Here is a 27,701-nt window from a genome sequence, read left to right as displayed (position 1 = left end):
TTTCGTGTAAAAAAAAAAAAAAGAACTTGCTCTCCATTGACCTGCCTGGTTAAATAAGGTAAAAACACATCTTTTTAAAAAACATGAGTCTGTAAAGGGCCCGGATTCCTTTCATCCACACAATGGCTATGCAAAACTATAGTGGCTCCATATGCTAAATTGATGCTGCGTTTCATTTCCCCAGCTGAACTAGGACATTGCATCGACGCGGCTTTCGCCTGCACTCGTTCACAGCATTGTGTTTAAAAGCCGTATTCCCCCCTTGCGTGGCATTGGTATGCAGACGGAGAAGTGGTACGGCGCGGACCTATTTAGCGTGAATTTATAAATTGGAGGAGATTCGGCATCTGTGAGGAGAAGGGATCAAAGTTGCTCTGAATCCACGCGGTTATCTCTTCCTACAATGCCTTTCCCTTTTGGGCTTTCTATCCCCCCCCCCCCCCCCCCCCCCCCCACTGCCTAACAACCCCTGCCTGTACGACTCCGGAAACGCAATATTTTTTTCACCGTTGTCTCGGAGGAGGAATCACTGCAAGCTGTGCCGGGCCGCGGCAAGCAAACAAACAAAACATCTCCATCCCCGAGATTTATTACCATCTGCGAGGGTGACGTCCCAACAATGCTGAACCTGCACTGCAGACTGTGTGTCCGGTCAGGCTGGGAAAGTCAAGGATTTCTATAGTGGGAGACTTTAAGTATTGTATTTGCAGTTTGTAAGGGGAGTTTAAAGGTCCGCTTCAGTCAAAAACAAGCAAATACATGTCTTGTGTCAGTCCAGAAAGCTTAAATGTAATAGTTAAATCTACTCACTGATTCCACTTTGGGTCTAAAAGTCAATTATTTACCTCATTGTCTCCTATACTTTCCTCACTGACAAAACCTTATTATAGAATGCATCAACAGTCACCCTACAGTAGCAAGCAGTCTTCTAGTCAGCATCATTAGGGAGGAAAATCTAGGAGATAATGAGGTAAATATTGGACATTTGGACTCACAGTGCGGTCGTTTGGCTACTAAACACTTGGTTTATGCTGCACAAGCCGTTTGGAGAAATTGAATGGACGTTTTATGCAGTTTTTGGAGCTGTAAAAAGACGATGGCCCCATTAGCGGTCGCACTTTATTTGGATAGTCCAATGTTGATACTCAGTTTCCTATCAAGTGACTATAATGTGTCACTAAAGAGTCTACTGAGCTTCAAGTGATACTCATAATTCTGTGAAAAGTAGTCTATTGAGTGTTAATGTTAGGGTTGGGGTTAATGTTATGAAATGGGGTCAGGTTAGGGTTACATAGTCTGTAGAGATGCACCAAATAGGCAAGTGACACTTTGTTGAACATTTACTTTTTGCCAGCTGATAGTTAGTTCAGTATCAACATTGGACTATCCACATAAAGTGTTAGCCTCGCTAACTCGCTGTGTTTTTGGTGATCCAACTTCAGTGGAGTTCAAGAAGCACATGAAAGAAGTGTTTTCTTAAAATGAGTCAAACAGTGGTATAAAAGTCACCATTGCCAAGTGGGGTTTGGCTGATATAACAGTGGAGGTGTAGAGGCAATAGACCTGCATACAATAGTAAAATGGACCAGAAAACTGTCCTCTAGTGAGGTTCTCAAAAAATCTCTCCTATTGCTTTTCCTAACACTCAATACTGTAAGGGCACTAAGGTCCTGACCTTAGTGACCATTTTTAGTTGCTTACAGTTTTTGGTGACTTAGGAATTAAAGCTTATTCTGCTTCTGCACTCATTGCAAGTTGCTCTAAATACGAACGTCAGCTAAATGCCTAAAATATAAATATTAAAAAAATGCAAAAGTATTGAATCCTGAGTCAGCCCATGTGACAGTTTGAAAAATAGTATGGAAATATAAAGGGGGCAGTAAAATACCCCAATGATGGGGCCCTTTAAATGTTACAGTTAAGATTCATATGCTTTAACTGCTAGAAGTCTGAAGCTAGAGAATCATGGCCATGTTATGATGTGAACATTTTAGCTTCTAAACTACAGAATGCAGATTCTCCAAATGACTTCTCAGTGAACTGGCATCAATGCAGGGGAAATATATCCTGCGTTAAGCTGCAGATGTAACAGAAAGTGACATTCGTGGCAGCTATTGTACTTACGGCCCAGACAGTTGGAACCAGGCCAGGAGGTGCAAACATGAATTGGCAACAGCGCTTAGAGAAATCCAATTAGCCATGTGGAAGAACAGTAAAATACATGTGGCTTTGATTATATAAAAACACTAATGGCAAATTAACATTCAGCCAGCCTGCCTGAGATGCAGGGAAAGGAAGTGAATTAACTAAGGACTGCTCACCACACCGGCGGTTAACATTCAGCTCAAAATGCATGTGGGTGAGCACGTGCTATATGGGTCACTGAGAATGTGCATATTAACACAGCTGTGTGCGGGAAGCGCCCCATTAAAAGGGCAAAGGAGATTATGTATTAGCTTATAGAGGCTGTGTGTAATAGCTGAAGATGCAGCCGGTGGGAAAAAACATGATGCATCTATTTCTACTGTGAGATGAAATTCTTGCATCTTCAAAAAGTTAATTTTGAAATTAGTTTACACAATGTTATTTATTTATTTTTTTAAGTTTATCATGGGTTTTGATTAGGTTTTATGGACCCATTAGTCATGAAACCTGCACTACCTACAGTATAAAGGATGATGTAAACCTTCTGTTCTGTGATACCTGCTCATCAGAGTGTGTGTTGAATTGAAGTCAACAGCACCATGTATGGCTGGACGCCCGTGTGTTAGGGGTGACGGGGTAAAAAAATGCTTGGTGTTTCTGCAATACCGGCCGACAGCGGGCTGGAACAACAGAGGGTCCCGAGAGGCGAGCGGATCAGCGGAGGCACACCGCCGCTCCGCTGACGTTACTTATGTAGAAATCAATAGTCTGGGCTTCCTGCTGCCCTGGATTTATCTTCCTGACATTTTCTATTTGTGGCAGATCTGGGCGCTGTACAACAGAGGTGCTTGAAATGATCACTTCAGAAGATAAAACAGGTTCAATCCGAAGCGACCCGTTCTTTTTCTCTCATTTCAACAGTGATACGGGGAGTGTGGAGCGTTTAACGAGACAAAAACAACAGACTGAACCCAGTCTTTTCCTTTAATGCATCTTATGTCGTTATAAGTGCACCTATACTGTATGCATACACATGACATGGTGTGTGTGGACTAGGGTTAAACTAATATATTGATGATGGATATGATGCGGTTTGATTGATTTACATATTTATCATATTATTGACCAAAATTAAACTGGTTGTCTATGGGAAGAGAACTGAACTGATTCTAATGAAACATTTGGATTGGATTCCACACATGCATGAATATTTGTTTCATTATTATTATTATTATCCTGGGTTTCAATGGAGAGTTTTAGTGTCCCATGATGGTCTAAAAGCTGTTTCAGAGGCTTTTCCACCCTGACAAGAATAAAATTCTGGGAGAAACACTGAATAGTTGTGATTTTTATTTTACTTTTTAGGGACGAAAATTGTCAAATTTAAAGATGTTGAATATCGGCGCAAAATATTGGCTACAATATCAGCCTTCAAAAACCCACATCAGTAACTGTAGATAGCAAGGATAACATTTTTATCAGAGGAGTAAGTTTAACCAAGTTCTACAACTTTGCCAACTCTGATGCATATGCAAATGTGTGTGTGTGTGTGTGTGTGTGTGTAATGTGTCTGTCAGGTGGGGAGGAGGTTCTGCAGGGTCCCTGTAGTTTGCTGGGTGTCAATGCGATTGATAGCTTTGTCATCGCCTCCTTCGGCTGGGACCGGCGCTGCCTCTGTTCTGGACCATTGGCCACAGATGGCATGCTTAATGGCTGTATCTGTCAGTGACATGTGGCAGAGAGAGCAAATAGCAAAGGGCTTCGTGTGAGCACTATATCACCAGCAAACGACCAAAGTTGAGAGCAAAATAAAATCAGAGGCGTCAATTAAACTAAAGCTATGGCAACGTTCCTGCATCTCATATCATTCACCACCGACACTTTGAAACCTGCATTGAATTTCTGGGAGCAAAGTGGAGCAGTGACTGATGACTGACAAGATGACAAGATATTATTATTTGGTCAATGAGATCAATTTTCACCAAACTATCATCTTAAAGGGAACACTGGTCCTGAATGCTTCCAAATATGTTTCTGCTTGATCTTTGCTCTCTATTAATCATGATAAAAACTAAAAGATCGAATCTAGACTCACCCAGGTTATGGAGACCCACACCTTGATGATGTGTGTGTGTGTGTGTGTGTGTGTGTGTGTGTGTGTGTGCCAGAGCCTCCACTCTGCCTCCCACCAAATCCTTCCAGTCCAAAACAAGCCATATGAATACATACTGCATGCCTATACATTATGCTGTCTTCCCTCCTCGGCTCTTATCTCTTTACTTGCCTGTCATGTATGATCATTGCAGGGACAACGGGAATATTTGTTCCAACTACCGCCGCTGTGGATCTGACCCCTGCACTCCTTTGTATTGGCTGTTTACAGTGTCGGTGATAAAGCAATTTAAGCTTCTTCCACTGCTGCACTCAGCCAGTGAAATGGCAGCAATATGAACGCCAAGACGTATCATTTCTTTATTGATTTGCTTTCAGACTGGGTCAGGCGAGGGCAAACAATATGTACCAATATAGTGTTTGTGCTACTGCTCTTTCAATGTTTTTTTGGGGGGGCGAACTAGTGCTGAAATATTTAAGGCTGGCAGGAGGGCCTGGTGGTTAGAGGCAGGTATCTCCAAACAAGAAAAAGACCCCAAGATGCATTGCTGCACCCAGCCTGCATACTGCATACCCTGCTTCTGCTTTTGTTTTTAGATTTGCAATACACTACATCAGTGATTCTCAACCTTTTTCATATCAAGGACCCCTAATTTAGTTCACATTAGAGCCACAGTAGGACCCCCATTTGATGAGATTTTGTCTCTTGAACCAGAATCTGAGAACATTTTTATTGTTAGATATGATTTTGTCCAGAATTCCATGACTATCTGTATTGTTGGTAGAGAGATAACAGTGAAACTGTGATCAAAACAGTCATTCTTCTACATTCTCTAACTGTGTTAACTTCTTGTAAATTAAACAATGGTGAAGTTTAACTGTTCATAAAGTTGCTGGGGACCCCCTGGAACCTCCGCAAGGACCCCTGGTGGGCCCCGGACCCCACATTGAGAACCCCTGCACTACATGAACATTTTACACTGTAGGTACACTTCACCTGAACACAAAGCGTTGCTTCGTATGCGTTGCTTCTTCTCCACTTTCCCTCTCTATCTCTTAACATTGCATGAATATTGTGGCTGTACTGCATTAAGATATAGAATTTTGATCCTGATCACTTCCATATCTGACCACTTCTATGAAGATCCATTAGCAATGTGCAAAGAATTCCATTTTTATGCGACCATAAGAAGTCATTTAATGCATGCTTACATAACTGAATGATAGAAAGTCACATTGAACTGTAATTGCACAATGTAACCAAAGCCAAAATTAATTTATTCTGCATGTGGTCTAACACATATCCCAAAATTGTATTGCAAAACTCATTCGGTTTACTGGCTGTTAATGCATTGGAATTTGTCCTCTGAATGGCGTCATCCAGAGGAAATTTATTCCATTCACTCCTTCATTCATTGATTCGTTTTCTTCACCCGCTTACATCTATTCAGGGTCACGGGGGGGCTGGAGCATCTCCCAGCATGCATTGGGCAGAAGGGAGGGAAACAGTGTTGAATACATCTCAGTGGAATAATGAAGACTAAAAAAAAAAAAACAGCTCAGGCAAAAGCCTCACAGTGGGACACTGCTGTGAAAATGTAATTTTCATTAGTGAGGTTTTTTTTTTTTTTTAAATCAAATCAAATAACAACCAAATATCTATGGAACTAAAAGCCAGCAAACGCTTTATACTAAGGAACACATTCATCATTAATTGGCTGCTTATTAACATGCATATTAGTGCGTATTGGTTCCTTATTAGTCATTACAAACCACTTATTAGCACCTTATTCTGCACTATCATATTCTACAAGTATAGCCCGTTATGGATGTTCAGTCAGTAATGAAGTTGTTGCTCATGAATTAGTGTTATCAGATCTCTCTTATAGAATCAATTACAAGGCTGAAACAAAATAGACCTCAGATATTTAGGGTGGAATGCTGCTTTAACACACACAAAAGAGACAAAATAATTGTACAACTTATTTTGAGAAAAAAAAAACTGCATGAGCTGCAGTGGCTGTTGCAGTACTAATGCAGGGTAAATTTAATATGGATGAAGAGTGGGAGACTTAAATTAATGATACCACTGTAAAAAAAATAAAAATGCACCATCTTGTCAGTCGGCTTAAAACTTCACACCAAAGTCAAAGAAAAAGTTGGGATATTTGAAACCAGAAAGTACAACACAAAGCTGCGGCGCGCATATCAATTACTTGGACAAGTGGAGTGCCGACCAGCCACGGTAAACAAACAAATCTCAAGGTTCCCCTCTTCTCGTCCACGATGCTCACTGTGCTCAGGTGTTGGACCCGAGAGCAATCTGAGAATATAATGTTTGCGATGCTTCTCGTTCACTGTTTCCCCCGGTGACCGTCTCTCATTATTCTCACAACTGCCAATTTGTAAGTAGATTCAAGGTGAGCAGCTGCCGGCGGATTTCAACAGCAGCCAGACTTCCATCACCCCCTGGTATACAGCTGTTGGCAATTAAATCTAAATAAATTACAAAAAAACAGAAAACACACCCCCAGACTGGAGGAGAGCCAGCCAACCATACTAGCTAACTGCATTTCGCTACTGTCAATCACTGATTGATATAAACAATAATGATTCAATTCTCCATTCCATCACATTGATTCTGACAATCGATTCTACTAATAAACGGAATTGGAGTTGACTCCTGTTGTAATCTCAAAACTCAAAACTCTGGAATTGAAGAAACTGTTTAATTTAAACAAATTTGTTATTAATTCATTCTGATTTAGGCCTATATACTAATCTGTGTTTGATTGCCTCGGTCTGATCCATTTCACAACAAGTGGGAAGAGGGGAGGGAGAAATTCAAGGCTCAAGGCGTAAAACAACATTTTTTGTGTTGATTTTCATTTGGAATCGGAATCGATTTAGAATCGATTCCATCGATTCCATTACAAGGGGTTGGAATCGGAATCGACCCAAAAAAATTTGGAATCGTCCATCCCTATCTGCCGCACAGGAAGTGATGCGTGTTACGTTTCCGGCAGCAGCCGCAACAATTTGTTTTGAATAAACAGAAGAACTGGGTAGTTAGCATGAGCAGTGATAGCCACCATGGCTGAACAGACAAAGAAAAGAGAAACTCAAACTGCATCAACAGAAAATCCAAGGAAAAATACGTACTGTTTGGTTGACAAGTGATCTCAGGTCAACGCTGCACTCGCTGGCTTTACTCAAGGGGGAAATTCTGTTTTTATTCTCATTTAATGTATATCAAATCAAAACCTTTTTCAACCTCAAAATACGTGCAAAGTCAAGTTTTTCCACATAATGCCTGTCCTAAAAGCTCAGATAACACATTTCAGAGTGGAAAAAAACACTTGCTGTCCAGTAAACTGTGTAACAAAACCAGTGGGTGGGATGATGGTATTTCAACATGGGGTGCCATACTCGGGGGTAGAATGAGTACCAAAATATCCTACTCAGTGCAAAATATCTTAACAAAAGTTGCTCCTGTTACTTCTGTAATTTTAAATTACTGGTGTAAAAAGTTTACTTAAAGTGGATACAGACAACTTTTCAACTTTTCAACTTTCCCCCCGTTGTCCCCCCCTAGCGTTTCCAAGTGGTATTGTTGTTTGCGCCGCTGTCGCAAAGACAACCGGATCGCTTTCCGTTAGAGCCTAGCTCCGTGCAATAGAACAAACCATCTGTCTGCTTATCAACTCCTTGATCATAACACAATATAGTAACTTTCACCACTGCTCATTTTAACGCAAGCAGCCAGAAACAAACATAGTTAAATATTTGTTTCTTTTGTTCCAGAAACAAACATAGATGTTTGTTTCTGGCTGGTCCTGGCTTCCTTGTAGCTCCTGGTTCGTTTCTGACTGCTAGCGGTAGCGTTCCGGGGAAAACCTATCTTATTCTTCTTTTGGTTGCGCAATGGATGACGCACTTCCTTTGTGCCGTAAATCGAGCCTTCATTCTCCCGGGAGATCGTACCCGGTGGCAAACAGAATTGCATAGTGAAAGCGAAGCTTATAGGGAACCAATCTAAACGCCGATGGTGTCATTTTGTGCAATCAACATTTACTTCATAATGATAAGTTAAAGCAAAATAGTTGTCTATAGGGTCTTTAAGTAAAAGTAAAAAGTAGCTCATTTAAAATGTAACTATATATCCAACTAGCTAGCAAGGCTAGCGAACTAGCTAGACAACAACCAGGCTAACACAAACCAATAATACTGTAGCTGGATGGATGGCTTTTTGGCTAATGTCTACAAAGCTACTATCATGAATAATTTTGTGGTTTAATGTAACAGTTAGCTAACACAACGTTTCCTCCATGTGCTTGTGTAGTTTTGATGCAGATGCAGTTAATGCCTGACCAGTTTCTGATGTGATGCTTAAAGAGAACCACCAAAAAAAAGGATGTGATTTAAATTGTAGTGAAGTAGCCTACATAACGAACAATAAGTAAATTACTGATTCCAAAAAAAATACCCAAAACAGTACATGTATATAAAAAGCTACTCAATTCCAGTAACAGTACGTGCAGTAAGAGTAAATTGAATTTGTTACTTCCACCCTAGGCCATACTGCAAATATTGATTTGGCCTTTCAGCTATTGCAGTATATTCTGCCCTTATAGCCCCTCTGTGTGTGTGTGTGGTGCTCAGAGCAGCGACTCACATCTACACTGGACACTAATATATCACAAACAAGGAACATTGCAGTTCGCAGTTCAACTCAGGAACGACATGTTTGAAAGGGAAAGAGAGAGAGAGAAAGAGAGAGAGAGAGAAAGAGATGGAAAGGATAACATCAGTGTAGGAGTACACACACACACACACACACACACACAGAGCAGGTGTTTACTGTTTATGAAATGGATAGCTGCAGTCGTGAGTTCTGATTGGCTGAGTCACATTCGAAGCCGCTGTAAAATACCCAATGAACACACGCCTTGGAAAAAAAAGTTGATTTTAAAAAAAAGTTTCTCAGTGAAACAGCTGATTTAAATATTAATGATAGAATTAACATAACACATAAAAACACACCTTGGACCGCATAAAAAATCATTTAAATATTAATGATACATTATCATAACACATAAATGTGCACTTTGGACCACATAACAATTAATTTAAATATTAATATTATTATAATACAGACACACTTGGTCTGCATAACAGTTAATTAAAATACCAAACTAACCAAAAATCACCACTCATATTGCTTATGTGCCACTTAGCAACCACTTTGTTTCTTTGTCCACTGTGCTGTTATTATTTTATCAACTAAAAATAAAAGATTTGCATGGCATTTGTCAGGCTTTACACAGATTGTGGTTTGGGGTTTCGTTACTCTAATAATGAAGAATCCCCATTGTATTTGGACACTTTGCATGATATTGATATTGATATTGATATTGATATGATATTGTTCCCTTTACCATTCATACCCACAATGCATGAATTGAACTGAAGTGAATCGAGCAGAGGCTGTACCTTTGGCTGTGATGGCAGGTTGCTCCCCCAGTAGCAGTTTTAGCCTCTTAGCGTGGATTTTACCCTGGTAGTGTGACTGTGCCACCACTGCTGAGGTGAAGGACATGTTACACAGCGTGCAGCACTTGTTCTTGTCCACGTCGCCCTCCTCGCTGCCCTGCAAAAGACCCACAGACAGATTTATATATTTTTTTAAAAACACAGCTTATCAATGACACATCAAAGAATCCATCACAGCTTCGGTCTATCTGTTGGGGTTTTTAAACATCAGTGGAAGAGAATGGAACAGAACATCATGTACTGTGTGAATGCAACACTGCTGCCATTCAAAGAAAAACTTGAAAGCGGGAAGGCTGCCGTGTGACCCTATGTGATCAGAACAAGCTCAACACAGGAAGTGATGCGTTTTACATTTCTGGTTTGTTTTGAATAAATAGAAGAAGAACTGGGCAGTCAGCATGAGCAGTGATAGCCACCATGGCTGAACAGACAAAGAAAAGAGCACCACCTACAGAAACTCAAACTGCATCAACAGAAAATCCAAGGAGAAAGACGTCACAGTACTGGACACACTGTTTGATTGACAGGTGATCTCTGGGAAGAGCAGTGCAGAAACACCACAGCCGTGAGTGCTGAGCACCAAAGATCTCACCAAAATAAAAAAGAACTTCAAGCTTTACCACTTAAATGAATGTACAATGAATGTTCAAAACATTAGAGACACATTCCTGATACTGAGTTGGAGCCCCTTTTGCACAATCCACATCTCAATTGTCTCAAAGTTTAAAAATCCTTCTCTAACTCGTCCACTTCTCTTTATCTACATCTCCTCCTTTGTGATTGGTGTAGATTTGATAAGGGAAATCAATAAGGGATAATGGCTTTTAGCTGGAGTCCCCTCATCAGTGGACTTCATGAAAAGAGCAAGTGCCCCTAATATTTTATACACTCTATAATGTCCACTGCCTGCAAATACTTCCAACCCTGGAGTTCAGAGAACCCACCGTATACTGTAGAGCTCCAGGGAGGCAGATGTACTGATTCAGATGAGGGGAGCGGTGCGGCTCTCCCGGTCGGCTAAATCGCTCAGTTCCTGGCGGGATGCAAATGGAGTCGACTCTGCGTTTTAAAGGGTGATAGTGGGGCCAATACGACTGATGGTGGACCGCTCCCTGAGCCTCCATCTGCGCAGGCTGCGGCGAAACCCATTACGCTCGGAGAATGCGGAGGGGAGGAGAGCGACCTGCCATGCATTGCGAGACGGATGCTATCGGTTTCTATTGGGAAGTGAGAGGGAGGAGAGGGGAGACGCCGGCCCCATCAGGCAGGCAGGGTCACGGAAGGGCTGGTTTTCAGAGTGGAGGACGGGGAGAGGCGAGTGAACTTTATGACCCGACTCGGATGTCTGTTCTTCTGCCTGGTGTGCTCGACCGTGTACAGTAAGTGAACAGTGGGCATAAGCATGTAGCAAGCGTGTGTGCTTTTATCCAGCGGTTTGTCTCAGCTTGAGACTGAGATAATTAGTACATTCACCTTCATGCTGTATTCCTTATAACATTAACAGTACCCACTTTCTATTAGGGTTCATAAGATATGGGTTTTTGAAGGCCAATATGGATATTTTTGGACTCAAGCTGCCAATAGCCGATATTTTGTACTGTTATTCAACATCTTTAAATTTGAACTTGTGGTGCCATGGATTCAGTGTTTCTGCTAGATTTTTATTCTTGGAAGGGTGGAAAAGTCTTTAAACCGTGTGACACTTAAACTCTCCATTGAAACCCTGGATAATAATGAATATGCTCAGGTATATTTGTGTGGAATCTAATCAAAAGTTTGAATCAGAATCGATTGAAGTTAATGGATTCCCATAGACAAGTGTAGTAAAGATAAATTATATCATACATATATAATCAAACAAACCGAGGGATGTAATGTAGCAGTTTTGCAATACAAATACAATTGTAAATCCACAAAACAATATATCGATCTAACCCTACTTTCTACACCCTTGTTTCTAGCTTTTTGGACATTTACATGACAGGGGAAATGCTCTGGTATACATACTATACATAGACATAGCTGCATCATTGACCAACCTCTTTCACACACACCATGTTACCATGGGGATGAATGGAAAAAAACATTGCTGGTGCAAGATGGTCTGCTGAAACTATGAAATTAAAAAGCCCAATCCGTAACTGCACTGTTGCCCTGTGTAGCTTTGTTTATGCTTCAATTCATTGGATCAAAGCCACATTTTTCCAGTCTCAAATTAATTGAGTGAGATGCAAACACTGCCTGTGTGTGACATGAGTTTTAAATACATTCATTTGTTTACTATGGCAATGTTTACATACAGTGAGGTAAAGAGTACCATTAAGTACCAAACAATACTAGTAAAAGGCTAGATCATGTGACCTTTCACCTATCCCCACATAGGCATTCAGCTTGATACAGGTCCAACATACACAGACAAGAGAGCTGCATAATTTTCCGCCAGGATCACATATATAAAACATAACCAGTTACGCTAGTTAGGTCATTAATTAAGCTAATTAATGCATTTATTTGCAAAAATGTCTATGTCAACAAACTTGTCTTCACATAACACATGGGTGGTATTAATATGAACTCTGTATCTAAAAGCATTAATGGACTATTCTGAGGGAGTTTGGCCCATTGGTCACCAACAACCACAAGTGGACAATATATGCAAAGTGAAGATATACTATACAAAATATATGACTAACACAGAGACAACATGACTGTACGTCAGGTAAAAGAACCAATGTCTTATAATGTCACCCAAGTAATAGGCAGTCCTGCTGTTATTAGAGGTGCCTCTCTCTAAACTAATGAAAGGTGTTCATCTTAAAAACCATTACGAAACATTCCACAGTAGACCACCATAAAAAACACAAATTATGCAAGTGTGTCGAGTGTATAAATCCAAAATGCTTCCCCCTCTACGGGAACACTTCACATAATCACTGCTACAGTATTTTAATTGTGTTGTGCTTGGGTGAAGCGGACAGCCACAGGACTTTTCTGGGTCATGATATCTTACAGAGCTTCTGTGTTCAGAGAGGTGAAAGAGGAAAGGTGAAAGGTCACATGATCTAACCTTTTACTTGTATTGTTGGGTACTTAATGGCACGGAAAACCCTGGTCATTTGCCTGATGAAGAGCAGTATCATCTGCGTATAGGTGTTAATAAATTTACACACTTTGGGAGCAGATAACAGTGTGCCGACTGTCTTTCCCTGTTCATGTTTTGGATTCTGTCTGTCACCTGTTGTCCTTTTCTATACACTGAGATAAAGTAGACATGTATTGGGAGTTATGATCAATTATGGTATGTTTATATTCAACGTCAAACTCTTTCGAACATTCCCGGTCTAACATAACTTAAAATACAGGCCTTCCTTCCTTCGTTGTTTACGTTGTTTTGCAGCCTTAAAATGCATGTAAATTGCATATTCAGGTCAAACAATAAGCGTCTTCAATTGAGAAAATCACAATGTAAACAGAGCCAGCAGGGACGTGAATGTGATTCAACGAGGGAGAAACCATGGTACAATTTCAGATTGGACCTTTAGCAGAAATGGTATTTTGTAGTGGGTTGTAATCTGGTGCAGATCACTACAGTGTATGGGGAGAAGACAAAGGCACTGCTCTGCCTCCCACAGTGTGATAACAGAGGAACACTGCTGCACTCTGAGTCATTCTGACACACACACACACACACACACACATACCCACACACACACAGCCCCTCCTTCTGCCCTTGGCCCTGTCCTTCACTAACTCTCAGCACACACATGTACACACACACTCACACTTAAACACACACACACACACACACACACACACACACACACACAATCCCCCTACCTACCGGGGGAACTGCAAACCCACTATTCCATCTTATTCACGAGATTCCACAGCCATAATGACCAAATATATTCAGGAAGAGACGAAAATATAACAGGAGATGAGACGTCACCTAGAAATAGGAACGATGCATAATTTCATGCTTAATTAAAACTGGATAAACGAGGAGCTAATTGCAAGGAAATGTAATTAATGAAGAGGTAGGTGTATGTTGCTAGATTGATGATCATAGTGTAATATGCAGAGCTGCCAGGAGGAAAGCAGTCATATCTGCGTTACACTGTGAAAGTATATATACAGTTGTGGATAACAGCCTGTGCAGCGCAGCAACAATTCCAATGAGAAATGCTTATCTGAATTTGGGAATGTGTAGGAATTTCTGATAACCTCAGCAACATAGTTTGCACTGTCTTAAAAGAACTTTTTTTTTTTTTTTGCCCCAGAAAACCCATGAGTCATCTGAAACACAACACATCCAATCTCTGCCATATTTCAGCAGTCATGTATGGGAAGGCTTTTTTTTTTTTTTTTGGTGTGTAATCTCAACCCCAACACTGAGAAATAATTGGAGTTCTGCATTGGCAGAATATACTGCTGTGCTGCATTTCTCTGAATATGTAACTGATGGAAGGAGGGAGAGAGAGAGAGAGAGAGACACACACACAGAGAGAGAGAGAGACATTGCATTGCAGGAGAAAGGGTCTGCCTCATTCCCATTCATGTGAGGCATAATAAAATAATCTTTTTGATTTGCAAGCAGTAAATTCTCTTTGCTGTCAGCGCTGTGCTGCACATTTTCATCTTGGTTTAAGTGCAGCAGTGTATCCCTGCCTGCCTGTATTTGTGGCATGATATGGAATGGCTATGAGATGTCTTACTGGACTTTTATTTAGACCGCTGTTGTGTTTTCTTTTCCTTTGCCACTACATCAAAAATGGATTGCAATGAGGCAGACTCCGTCTAGGGTTCAACATTTTCTTTTTAGTGCTCAAGTCGGCACGCTGCAGCTTTCCCACAGCGCTCTGCTCCTTGAGATCATGGCTTTGGGCTGCAGCTATAGCCTGGTCTGGATTGGCCTGATCCGGCCTGGGCTCGCGCAGTATAATGCTGGGGCTAAATCTGTAGGTCAGGGAACACTCATGCGCATCTCCCCTAAGGCACACACAGAGGAAATAGGACAGCCAAGTGCAAGGGTATCCCTAAAAAAGGAGGAAAAAAAAGGACTTGATCCTAATATAGCTGTGGACAATGCAGTCTATTGCTGCCAAGCGGACCGTGCAGGGGAGCGCTAAGCAGGGCCGACACAGTGGTCACTGCCGCTGCCGTCCCGTCCGCACACACACAATGCTCTGACCTTCACATTAAACAGCAGGCGGCACCGATGGGGACGGGGGAAAATAAACCCTGCCTGGAATCCAGAGCTGCGTCTGACAAATGTGTCACGAGGCAACAGGGGGGTCCAGGAGAAGAGGCTGTGAAATGCAGATAGTACAAATTAAAAGGTTACACCTACAGGTGGGAGAAGTCTCTAAATTCGACGCTAAATTTGATTCCATTTTCACACTTGGTTAGGCAGGAGACCGATTGATTAATGCATTTTTTCTTAATCTGACCTAATCTCAGCCTCTCCCTTTTTTTACAAGGTTAAGCAATTTCCTGCTTATCCTTATCTAAGCTTTTCTGTGTGTAACATAATTGTGAACAGCAGGTTCACACTGTGGAGGGACTTGGAGGATATTCTGATCGGTAATACCAACTCAGCAAAACTTCGATCGCCTGATCAGCTCTTTTGATGAACCATAATGAATAGATGAATAGATGAATAGATTTTAACTGCCCTCAGAGAGGAAATTTGTTTCCACAGCCAGTACAGGTGGAACACTGTTTTAGTCACTCCACACTGTTGATGGCTACCCAGACAGCATCTTAAACAAACTTACTGTATGAAGACGATTTGGACGTGATGCACAATGAATTAAAGCTATAGGCAAGATTTTTATGTGAAAATCCAGCCGTCTTCACAGCATAAATCATGAAGTGGGGCTGCAACAGAGAAGAGCCACCCATCCCCCATAATTGAGATGCAGTAGATTCACCTTATTTGCCCGAAGGAAATATGGTCACTGGTGGGAAATCTTCTCTGTGCACTGGAAGGGACGAATCACAAACCATACTCATTGGTCTAAGGTGCGTACCATGTAAACGTGACACATCCCGGGTTCCAATCCGGCCTAGGACCTTTGTCGCATGTTGTCCCCCTCTCTCCCCCAATCTAGCCTGTCTTTCTCTATTTTGAACAGTCAAATAAAGGCGTAATCTTCTTCAAAAGTGAAACAGAACAGCAGCGACCAAGTGCTCCACCCAGAGAAAGCTAGACCCACCAACGTTATATCTTTTCCTCTCTCATCCCTTTGGTATCCTTAGGCCGGGCTGACATGAAACATGAACATGCTGTGTGGAGTTTACTGACATCACCTTAAAGTTCAAACAGTTTCAAACAGTTACCTCTCGCTGCCATTGGGGGCCGCCAATGTGCAAAATTGCCTAGAGCAGCTTTAATATTCAAATTGGTAGAATATTCTTGCCCAATAAGGATCTCATATATTCACACAGTCTTCCACTGTTGGCTACTGAACAGCCTCCAAAGAAGCAATTGCATTGGGGAGATAATAAGCCGGTTTGGGGATTTGTACCAGATAATTTGGTGACCTTCTAGTCACAAGCTCGCTTCTCTAACCATTCAGCCTCCACTGCTCCCTTTTCGACGGGACTGAGTCGTCCCTCGGAAATGAAGGCCAGCGTGAGGGTCGGTCAACACCGGTAATATTAAATAACACCCCGATTATTCAAACATTACATATGGGAAATGAGAAACGGACTCCCCTGCGGCGCGGGGGATCATAGACGCCCGTACGCAATGCCAGTTTCAGAGTCATAATAAGCGAGGAGGAACAACACTGTCAGCTCTCTCACACCTAGGCATCCCGGGAAATTGCTCTACACAGCCATTTTCAGGCTTCTTTAGTTCTGGAGGTTCCTTTTAGAATGCTTCATTACCCTAAGATATACCTCTGGGCTACCGCCTTCATTCTGCCGGGCCTGGCTTTCTGTGAGGTAAGGCTTTTGCTAAATCACAGCCCTTCACCGGGAATAATGGCCCACCTCCCTCACGGAGCGGCAATTCACATTCATCCCCCTCGCGAAGACGCTCGGAGGCCATTTGAGATGTGGAAGCACTTTTGGAAGAGAGATGGAAGAGTGGAATCCGGGTTCCACGCTGAAGGGAGTTGCAAAAACGCTGTTAGGGAAGCTAAGAGGCATCATTTTCCCTTCATTTCATTTTTCAAACGGCGGAGGATTGACACTTGTGCTCTTAGGAGACATCTGATGTAATATCCAACACTGAGATGTGCATTTATATTTACTCAGCATTATGTACTGTAGTCCTTGCACATTTCTCTACTAGCGGTAAGCCTTAGAGTGATATTTAACTGCACTTTTTTTGGAATCTTTATTCAATGCTGTTGAGATTTGGTGTATCTTTTTCCAGGGAGAGCCAGCTGAGAAAGCAGCATCAAGACAAACAAGGTACGATCAATTACAGAGCAAAACTACAATCAAATCCAAATAAGAGCTTAGTGCAAAGTCAAAATTCACTATGAGTACTCCAAAGGCAGAATCAGGGGTTAAGTCTGTATAGATCTTGGTTAAACAAAGCACAGACAGATCCTTAATGAGTCTACCTCAAGAGCCTTCATAAGGATTTGTTTGTTCATCCAGTTCTTTAATTTTTTGTTAGCACCCCTACCTCTATAAAGAGTTCATGAATGGTCAACCACCAAAATTGGCTGCTCTGGGGACCTGTAGTCGGCACCAATTTCTACCTTTTTTTCTAATCTTAAGCTGAAAATTGCACTTCTGACACCTTTGCAAACCAAGGCAATGCCATTTCCTTCAGTGTCCTTCATCTAACTTTTTAAAGTAGTAATAAAAAATGTCTCAGCTATGCAGGCATCACTGTCATGTCCATTGTGACTGATGAATAAAGCAACAGCTAGTTCATTCATTTTTCAGCAGCGCATTCATTTTTCAACTTTTCAATCCCTTTTGCATCATTTTGCCTTCTTTTTTGTTTGTGTAAACTGAGCACGCCCAGTTTCAGTTAGTATGCACACTATTTGGACAACAACCTGTATGCAAAAGCCTGGACACAAAGATACAAGGCCTATGCAGTATAGTACTTTCTGTACACAAGTTGTCTCCATGCGTAGATTGAATATATTAGATGAGGTGAATGGTTTTTACAATGCATGCCTAGACACGTTCTGTATAGCATGGCCTTCTGTAGACCTGCTAATGCAAATATGATGTGAATTCACAGATTTGGTTTTCTTCATATTCTCATATTTTTCCGATCTGTTATATATTGCATTTAGCTTGATATTTTTTTTATATAATTTTGGATTTATTCATGCTGCACATATTTCATTTTTCTTTATTTTTTCCGTACATTTGTCATTCATTTCTTTGTCTTTGTTACTTTGCACATCCTGCATGCATGCTGTAATTCATATATTATAAATTTTTCATTTGTGTAGTTCTACTTAATACATTCTAGTGTTAGTTGTTGGTGTTCTAGTGTTGCATGTTCTAGTGTTGCATTTTGTGTTCCTCAAATTTCCCTTAAACCCCATTGCTTCCTGAGGATCCTGCTACTTACCCTTACTTTATCCTAATTCTATTTGCTGCTGAAACTCTATCTCCCCAGAGGGATCATTAAATTCCATCTTATCTTATGTTCCCTTATCTTGTAGTTACTGCATGCCCAAACTGTCTTTGAATCTGCTGTATTTCAGCTGCAGCTCCTGGGACGGAGGTCTGGCTTTGTGCATGTGATCTCACTCTGAACTGTAAGCCTCTGAGGCCTTTTCTGTGCCTGGTGCTCCCTTGGCCTACACAGCACAGATTAGGCTGTGTGTGTGTGTGTGTGTGTGTGTGTGTGTGTGTGTTGGGAGGTGTGTGTGCACTCAGTGTGTTCGTGAGTGCGTGTTGGATATTGCTCAAGGAGAGGTCGAGGCAACCGAGCATAAGACTGCAGTCACTTCTTATCCAGTCAAAGGCGGCGCCGGACACCTGTGCCATCTCCAGTGCGACCGCTCCGGCTCCGCACCGCGATCCACTGGCAGCGCTGGAGGCCTGATCTAATGGAAACTGGCAGTTTAATAGATTGACAAGCAAACACCAGAGCCAACCAACCACGCAGGTTGGCACACATGAACATGCAAGATGGAATTTCTTTCTGCTTGAAATGGTACTAAATCGCGTATGGATTACCAAGCGCCACATGTCACAAGGGAAAAAAAAGCCACTTTGTGTTTTTCTTAGAGAAATACACACACATTTTGGCAGTTTCACCTCTGTGGGTCCTGTATTTTTTAACCTTAGATTGCTACGGTCCATGCTATCGCTGAAGCACCATATGTATGTTTAATGGCTTGGCATCACCTCAAAAGCACCAGAAAATGCTTGTGCCACTAACGCGCTCGCAACATAACAGTAAATTGATCAGAGAGCCTATTGGCCAAATGCTGGTGTATTCCTTTAGCAAACACTTCTGAATTGGATCGCGCATTGTATTTTATTTTGCACTTCATTTGCAGTGCATTAATATTGGATCTGGGTATCATTTCCCATTTTCATTTTTCAATTTTTAATTCAGTATGGTAGGAGTGTCTTATCTTTTACTTGATCTGTTAATTTATTCCAGGAATTTCTATTGTATATTTCTGACGCTTGTTGTTGTGACCTGATGTGTTTTAATGCCCGCTGCAAACCAAATTTCCTTCAGGATAATAATAAAGTTGAAGTTGAAGTTGAGCATTTGCAAGGAGCAGACTTGTCCGAGAAGCGGAATCCAGTGAATAATATGAGGTGGTGCCCTCTATCCGTCTGTGATGGGGCCAGAGGGGCGGATGCCATCGCCACTTGTTCCCAGCATGCCGTGCAGCATAGACGCCCCATCATGCACCCCCCCTCCCCACAGCAGGGGGGGAGGGGGAGGGGGCAAAGCAGCTAATGTACCATCTAAGCAAACTGTCTGCAGTCCTAATGGGCGTCCACAGCGAGCCTTTCATGCAATACACTGAGACAAATGAAAAGCGGGAACGATCCGTCCTCGCATTCAGAGACAGAGAGTCGTGATGATTCCAGGGAGCGGACGCTTAAGAAGCGGCGTGCTGTTTTTTGATTAACAGCCTTCTTCCTTATGCCGCTTCACTGCGAGGGGGATTTCATCAAACACCGAACTCTCCCTAGCTATGTTTCCATCCAACTGTCGAGGGAATTTGAAGTAAACTTCTATAAATGTCACAAAAAGTAAAATGTGAAATGTGCACGCGAGCAAATAAACAGGCTTTCTGAATGTCAGAAAACACATCCATGAAAAAGTGTAAATCATTTTTTTCAAGAATTGATTAGAATTAGGTTGTTATTGTTCTTTCTAATGCTGGCCATATTATGTGCTGTCCAAAGAACAAAACAAAAACAGATATAACAGATATTTCCTGGGCAACATTTCAGCAATTTTTGAACAATTGTGCAATGAGACTGAACCATTCATAGGGCCGATGCGTTTCCATCCGCATTTCTTTGTCGACAAAAAAACTTTCAAGCACCAAAATCTAACCAACTGATCCTTGGGTCAAAGGTGATCTGTCCACCAAATTTTGTCCAAATCCGTTTGACGTATCTTGCTAACAAACAGACAAAGACACAAAAAGACGGGTGAAAACATAACCTCCTTCCAACTTCATCGGCAGAGGTAATAAAGCTTATCTCCCATTTCACAACCTTAGTCCTCAAATCTGCCGAACCCTGAGGATGCATTACTTCACTGACCGCCCTTAGAATCAGCACCGATCGAACGGCACCTCCATCCGATTCAATTCCTGCGTGACCCCGCCGCCCCCTCATGAGAGCAGGTTATCGCAGCGACCGGCATGACCGGCAGCGTGTACAGTTGTCACATGCCATCAGCTCAAGCGGGGCCCGGACGCCGTGCCGCGCCGGGCGCATAGGGGGGTCCGGAGGGGGGGGGCGCTGCATGTATTTTTAGACAGTGCCACCTTGTAGCCACAGCCCGGTCGCATCGCATCTGTGTCGTTTAGCTGGAACCCTCTCCAATCAAGGCAATGTGCCCTTTTACCACAGGGCCTAAGGTCAGGCTGCAGAGCAAACGTAGATTTACTGTGACACGGGCGAAAGCAAAGATACAACAATGCGTGAATGTGTTCTTGTACACATTGAGTCGCACTGTTTTAACGCTAAAAAGACCAAGCTACAGTCAATTGGCAGCTGTTTGGAATTTTAGGGAGCGTTCAAGCCAACCATGTTTGGAGCGGTTTGCTTGAAGTCAAATGTCCTAGACTTTCCTAGACCCACTTTCTTTAGAAACAAGTGTTGTCACATATTCAAAATCAACTAATGAAATAGTATTTATAACTAAATTTACTCCCTTCAGTTTCTGACTTAATGGCCGTCTCTTACTCCCCCAAGATCCACTGGCTTTTCTAGTGTTAATTCTACCCTACAGTAAGGTCCCTCATGACCATCACTACAAACACATTTTTCACAGCCAAGCTTTGTTCATACCCACAGAACTTTACTTTAAATTCTAGTCAAGATCCCAAGGTTTCCAAAGATACCAAATATGTCAGGCCGAATTACAGGGAAATGTGTAGAAAATGCTGCACAGGCATCTAGATTGTTTTTTTTCCATTTGATGGAATGGTGCAGCCATAAAAAATGGCGCCTTGGGTTTGAATATTTGAGTCAATATAAGCAGCTGTAGCTTCAATGAAGCGTTGGAACGAGCAGATACAGAATGGATGTGACATTGTCGCACAGCATGAAAAAAATGTTTTTTCTAACTTCAAGAGGATATTTAAGGGGAAACTCAGGGTGCAAGGAGTTGACGGGTGTAAAACTAAATGGTGTCGATGCGTAAGCAAGAAGACACACAGTAGGAACTTATCTATATGATCCAAATGCATAATAGATGATATACATGAACATACAGCAGGAGTATATTCTTTGTCTTGCGGGCCAAGTTGCGAGGCTGCAGACAACCTCCCAGAGGGAAGCCGAGCAGCTGCAGCAGACGAGAGGAGGATGGGACGAGGATATAGCAAAAGGTTTTGTTTCTCTGCCTCCCTGCCCCTCCACCCCCCTCTCTCTCTCCCAATGAAACAGGAGCCTTCTGTCTCCCCCGGAGCAGATAGTAACCCCGGGGTTGATTTAATTTGAATAGGAGCGAGGCTCAAAGGAGTTGTTCCATCAGCTCCAAACTCCTCCCCTGGCGCTAATTCTGGTCTCTTCACGGGTTTTTGCATCGAGTTACACGACCCAAAGGCTGAGAAGAGTTTTTTTTTTTTTTGCTCACTATCCTTCGGGGGCCCATGTGCCTATTAGCGAGCCGATGTCGCCGGTTGATTTGCGAAATAGCAGATGGATGGGGGGACATGTGTCTTACGGGCAGATTTGACGGTCGCCGTCCGAGACTGGTGGATGGCGTCTCGTTACAGGCAATGCATTCACTGTCAACATGTCAACAATATTGCGGTGCGTACTGCAGCATGTCAGCTGTAATGTATCTGAATTTGGGTATGACAAACGGCTAAAAAAAGAGAAGACATTTGGGGTTAAGCCACTGCAGTCACACAATCACATTTTCAGGTAACTTTTCGGACTGAAATCCGTGTGAACAAATCCTGAAGTTGCTCCGTTGACATTGAATTAGCGATTGTGGACTTAGGGTTTAAATTCAAATGAGCTCCGTTTTATATTGTAGTAGTTAGAGTTGCAGTCATTGTGGCCACAAAGCCAGTCCCTCAGTTCATGACATTATGAAAAGAGTCCCATCTCTGTTGTTTCTGGCTATTGGAGACTTCATCATGGGACTTGCAAGCTTTAAGTAAGACCAACTAATCATCTGACTTTGTACCTCAAACCTCTAAAATACAATACATCCTAAACCAAATACAATACACCATGTTTCCTTGTACTGGCTTTAACAGACTTTATGGTCAATGACTTTTAGTGAGCGTGGATGCTCACAAATATACTCAAATGCACAGCCAAGTAAAGGTCAATAGTATCTTCTTGATCCTTAATGGTTTTACTTTCATGGGAATCAAGTCGTGGATCATCGTCTGCCATTTGGAGATGCTTTGGTTTTAAATCAGATGATGACGAGTACAGATTCTGTGTAAAGTTTAAGTTTTGTGACCTTAGGTTTGTAGCTGCACCCCAAAGTAATAAAGTAGTAGTTATTTATCATTTGAATTTAAAAAATAAGGACCACAATAAGAGTAAGACAATAAGCGTGAAAATTCGTTTGAACTGCTGCTACTTTAATACTGCACTAAAAAAGCTAAAACATCATGTTAAGGTGCAGAAGCGCAATAAAAATAATTTTGCTTCCTGAAACCAAGACGAATAATCGTGATTAATAGTCGTGATCACAATATTTAGCAAAATAATCGGGAAGCTGTTTTTAATGTAAATAGCCAGGTTTTTTTGCTAGCATTAGATGTGTTGCTACAACTACATACTGCAATGATAGAATGAAAACATGTACACCTAGCATCTTAAAATATGCATACACCCAAATTTAAGACAAATTTGACCTTCATCAGAGTTCCTTAATTGGGTGTCTGTCTTTGTTTGTAAGCACAATATCTCCATGTGCTTGAGACAATAACAAGCTTAATGTCTTTATGACTGCACTATAAAAACAGTCTGCGCCAGTGGATATGACTGAACTTGTCCTCACTGATATTTTAAATAACCACCTCCTATTTATACAAACAACAGCAATATGCAACCAATGCTGATGATTAGCCTTTCAATTTATCCTGTTAACTCTCATTTAACAGTTCACACAGCGCATTATAAAACTGTTATGAGAGGCCTAGAAAACAAGAAATATGTGACAGAAAGAAAGAAGTTCTTTTGGTTTGCAGTTCAAGAGGCTCTGTGCCATTCAATGCAAAGCAATAAGCAGTAACAGATTAAAAGCAGTACATCAATCACATTTGCAATCCCATGTAGTTTTATCTAGAATCTTAAGGGACATTTGAATTTCAATTTCTTAAATCTCTCTTATTCTTGAAAGATTTTTTCCCCAAGAACAAGAGACATTTCGAGAAATGTAAGAAAACGGTCATCCATGATACCCATTATCGCTATCATGCTCAATTGCTTAACAACAATGCATTGCTTGTATGAGCCACAACACATTTCCACAATGTTTTCAGTGGAGTCCATAGGGAAACATTTCCTTTCATGGTGATTGTATTCAAGCTTCTGTCATGGTTGTCATCTCTTTGGACATGTAACATGAGCTCACAAACTAGAGGAGGGATGGGCAACCGTGTGCAATGGAGGCCAAGAGCATGCAGGTCTTCATTCAACCCAAACACTGCAGCAGCTGATGTCAGCTGACTGGGAGTGTCTTCAAACTTCAGTGGGGGTATTCATTCCAAAGTGAGTTCTGAAAGGTAGAAATCTCAGCAGCAGTAATCGTTGAGTCTTGGATATTGATCAACAACCCTATCAACCCCCTGCAGATAGATTATATTATATGATTTTGTGCTATGGGGGAGTAAACATCTTACGTATTGCCCCTTTAATTCTTACTAGGTATGCACAAGCCTAGTTAAAAGTAAAAACTAGTGTGAAATCATTTTTGCCACCATCCTTTTTAATCACTGTTTTACTCTTTCAAAGCTTATTCAGACTTGGAGAAGATCAAAATCAATTTCCATACTTCACAGACTTGCACACACACACACACACACACACACACAGGCCTTTACTAGACGACACAACGCATCAAGGTCACCTCAGACGAATTAGCTGGGAAAGCTGGACTGGAGCTCTTCTACAGTTAAATCCCCTGCTCAGTGACGCTGCTGTATGGACACTGATACAACAGTATCCATGTAGCAGCCACTTCCACTGCGTTCCCTGTTAACACAGCCAGTGCAAAGCATGCGCAGATCCCAACTGACAGCAGTACACAAAATAATAACAGCTTTGATATTGAAAGCTGCTGAAAAGGTAGCGCAGGGATTAATATGTCTAACAGCTTCCACCTTGCCAACTTGGTACACATGCCAAAATCTTATTTAGGGAAATTGAAATCCAAGAGCAAATGTATAACTCAAGCCTGAGAGGTTTGTTGTCTTGTAGAAAATAACTCCTTCCCTCTTATATTATATGGTACTCAGTCATAACTTACAACTTACTATCATCCACTCACACTACAGCTAGCTTTGATGAGAAATGATAATTAAGTTCACTTTCTCTGGGTGGAAGTATTCCCATTAGTTTGATTTTATCGAGCCAAAGGATGACAAGAACATCAAGCATCAACGCTGTTTGGTCTCCTGATCATTCCCAGGAGAGGAAACTGACTTATCCTCATTATTAAATGTAAGAAATATGAGTAATGTATTACTTTTTTTTAGTAACAAGCCCAACACTGGCTATATATGCAGACAGAAGCAACACTAAAGTCCTTAGGTTCATAGGTGCTCATTGGAAACAGAAACCAGATTTGCAGAAAACAACTGAGATATTAGCACTAAGAATGAGAACCTCCAGTGAGCAGAAAGTAAAGCCTTGAGCTGTATGCACATTGTCCAGCCACTCTGAATCCAATAAGGAGGGAAGAGACTTAAAGCTTTAGAATCTAAGAAGTCTTCGTTCCGACCCCAAGGTCTTCATCACGGCAGGAAAGTGATTATACGGTGCTGAAAGGTTACTGGAGCCACTTCACCATACACAGAATCTCATGTTCATTAAACTGAATGGGAAAATGAAGCCCAAACCAGAATTATACCACAATCAAAAGTACTGATACTATGTTTCTTTACTACAGGCATGTTATCAACTTTGAGAGTTACACATCACACACCAACACACAGTACAAGGACAACAGGACCTCACATAATGGTGTAAAACATACAATTGACAGGAGATAATATTCACTTTATATGGATTCAATATTGTATAGCTGGTGCGAGCAGCATAGTGTATAGTAGGTTTAGAATGACATATGGGGCAGATATTGGTCAAATATCGGACAAACAGTGTCGTCTGCCTCTGATATGATGGATATGATGTACCGTAGTTTGATTACACATTTACTGTAGAATTGATCAATATTACACTGGTTGTCTATGGGAAGCCCTTTATTCTAATACATTTTGATCGTATTCTACACAAGTTTGTATGAATGTTATTATTACTGCTATTATCCTGGGTTTAAGTGTAGAGTTTTAGTGTCCCATAATGGTCTAAATACTGTTTCAGAGGCTTTTCCACCCCGCCAAAGTTCTGGTGGAAACACTGAATACTTGTAATTTGTTTTTATTTTTTTGGCACGAAAATTGTCACATTTAAAGTTATCGGCACAAAATATCTTCAATCCAAAAACATCATGATCAATATTGGCTTTCAAATACCACTTGAACCCTAACTGAAAGTCAACACTATTAGAGTCATAAGAAATATAACAGGAATGTGAATGAACTGATTCTCTCAATCTCCAGCAGAGATAAACGGACCAATAAAAACACTTCTATGTGCGTAAGCCCGCTGTTCAAAAACACACAGTGTATACAGTAGAACGCACCAGACAGAGGAACAGATCACCATCCTGGATCTCAGTGGAGAGTTTTGGTGTCCCATGATGGTCTAAATGCTGTTTCAGAGGCTTTTCCACCCTGACAAGAATACAATTCTGGGGGAAGCACTGAACACTTTTTTGGCATGAAAATTATCATTCAAGGTATTTAATATTGGCACAAAATATTGGCTTCAATCCAAAAAATATCCATATCAACCTTCAAAAACCCATATTGGTGGAACCGTAGTATACAATATAGCGGTGTGTATTGGGTGGCCGACAGTATGTTGGTCCTGTGTACCATGAAGAGGAGGGTAATGGGACATATGAGGAGATAATGGGAGAATGATGGTGACAATTACAAGCTGTGACCTGCGTGTTCGTGCTTCCACCTGTATATCAGAGTCTTGTCGCCTCTCCAGTCCCAAATGGTTTCACAGTTAACGCCGAGTAATAACTGCTGATAGGAAATGCAAGCCTTCTGTGTCTCACAGATAGAACAAAAAAAAAATCACATCAAAAACCAGTCACAGAAAGACCTTTTGGAGAGGAGAGGAGAGGAGAGGAGAGGATAGGACAGGAGGGGAGAGGGGGGGGAGATGAGAAAGGAAAGGAAAGGAAAGGAAAGGAAAGGAAAGGAGGAGAGGAAGAGAGAGGAGATGAGAGGAGATGAGAGAAGAGAAGGGGAAAGGAGATGACAGAAGAGGGGAGGAGAGGAAAGAAGAAGGAATCAGGGTGGAAGAGGGGAGAGGAAAGGAGGAGAAAGGAGGAAAGGAAAAGAGAAGAGGAGAGGATGGCAGAAGATGGATGAAGGGAGGAGAGCAGGAGAGAAGAGGAGGAAAGGAGGGGAGAGAGGAGAGGAGAGAGGAGAGGAGAAAGAGATTAGTGGAGAGGATTTGGGTGGAAAGGAGGAGAGGAGAGAAAGGAAGGGAAAGGAAAGGAAATGAAAGGAAAGGAAAGGAGGACACAATGGGAGAGGAAAGGGGACGGGGAACAGAGAGGAGATGAGAACAAGACAGACAGAGAGAGAGAGAGGCAGAGAGGAGAGGAGTGGGTTAGAGAGGGAATGTACAGCGAAACAGAGAGAGACGAGCAAGAGTGGACATGAATAGAGAGGTAGCGAGGGGGAGAGAGAGAGAGAGAGAGAAAGCGATAGTGTCCCTTGATGAGTCCTTATCTGGTTCGGGAGCCCAGATTTCCAGACTGATAACTGGCACACTCCCAGTAATCACAGCTGAGACCACGGTCCCTTCACTCCAATCTCTCCATCGCTCTCCAATCTCCACCTCCGCCTTCACGCCACACCGACTCCAAAGGGCCCCACGAAATCTCAACACCCCGCCATGAAACCTCAAGGCAT

The 27,701-nt window shown here is 41.8% G+C and overlaps 1 protein-coding gene across 3 annotated transcripts in view; it reads right to left on the bottom strand.

The window, feature by feature from the left end:
* Window positions 1–27,701, bottom strand: part of zmat4a (zinc finger, matrin-type 4a) — an 86,075-nt gene that overhangs the window by 18,503 nt on the left and 39,871 nt on the right. For 2 of the 3 annotated variants that reach the window (XM_078285097.1, XM_071904348.1), the window contains one exon: window positions 9,751–9,907. In XM_078285097.1, the coding sequence (XP_078141223.1) occupies window positions 9,751–9,907 (157 nt within the window). Of the gene's footprint in view, window positions 1–9,750; window positions 9,908–25,193; window positions 25,197–27,701 lie in introns of all 3 variants that reach the window. The other variant, XM_078285098.1, reaches the window with a different exon arrangement.

The sequence above is a fragment of the Centroberyx gerrardi genome, chromosome 8 (genome assembly GCF_048128805.1).
Source record: "Centroberyx gerrardi isolate f3 chromosome 8, fCenGer3.hap1.cur.20231027, whole genome shotgun sequence".
In the NCBI taxonomy this organism is placed as follows: Eukaryota; Metazoa; Chordata; class Actinopteri; order Beryciformes; family Berycidae; genus Centroberyx; species Centroberyx gerrardi.
The sequence above is the reverse complement of the archived record's forward strand: the minus strand, read 5'-3'. Positions and strand labels throughout refer to the sequence as shown.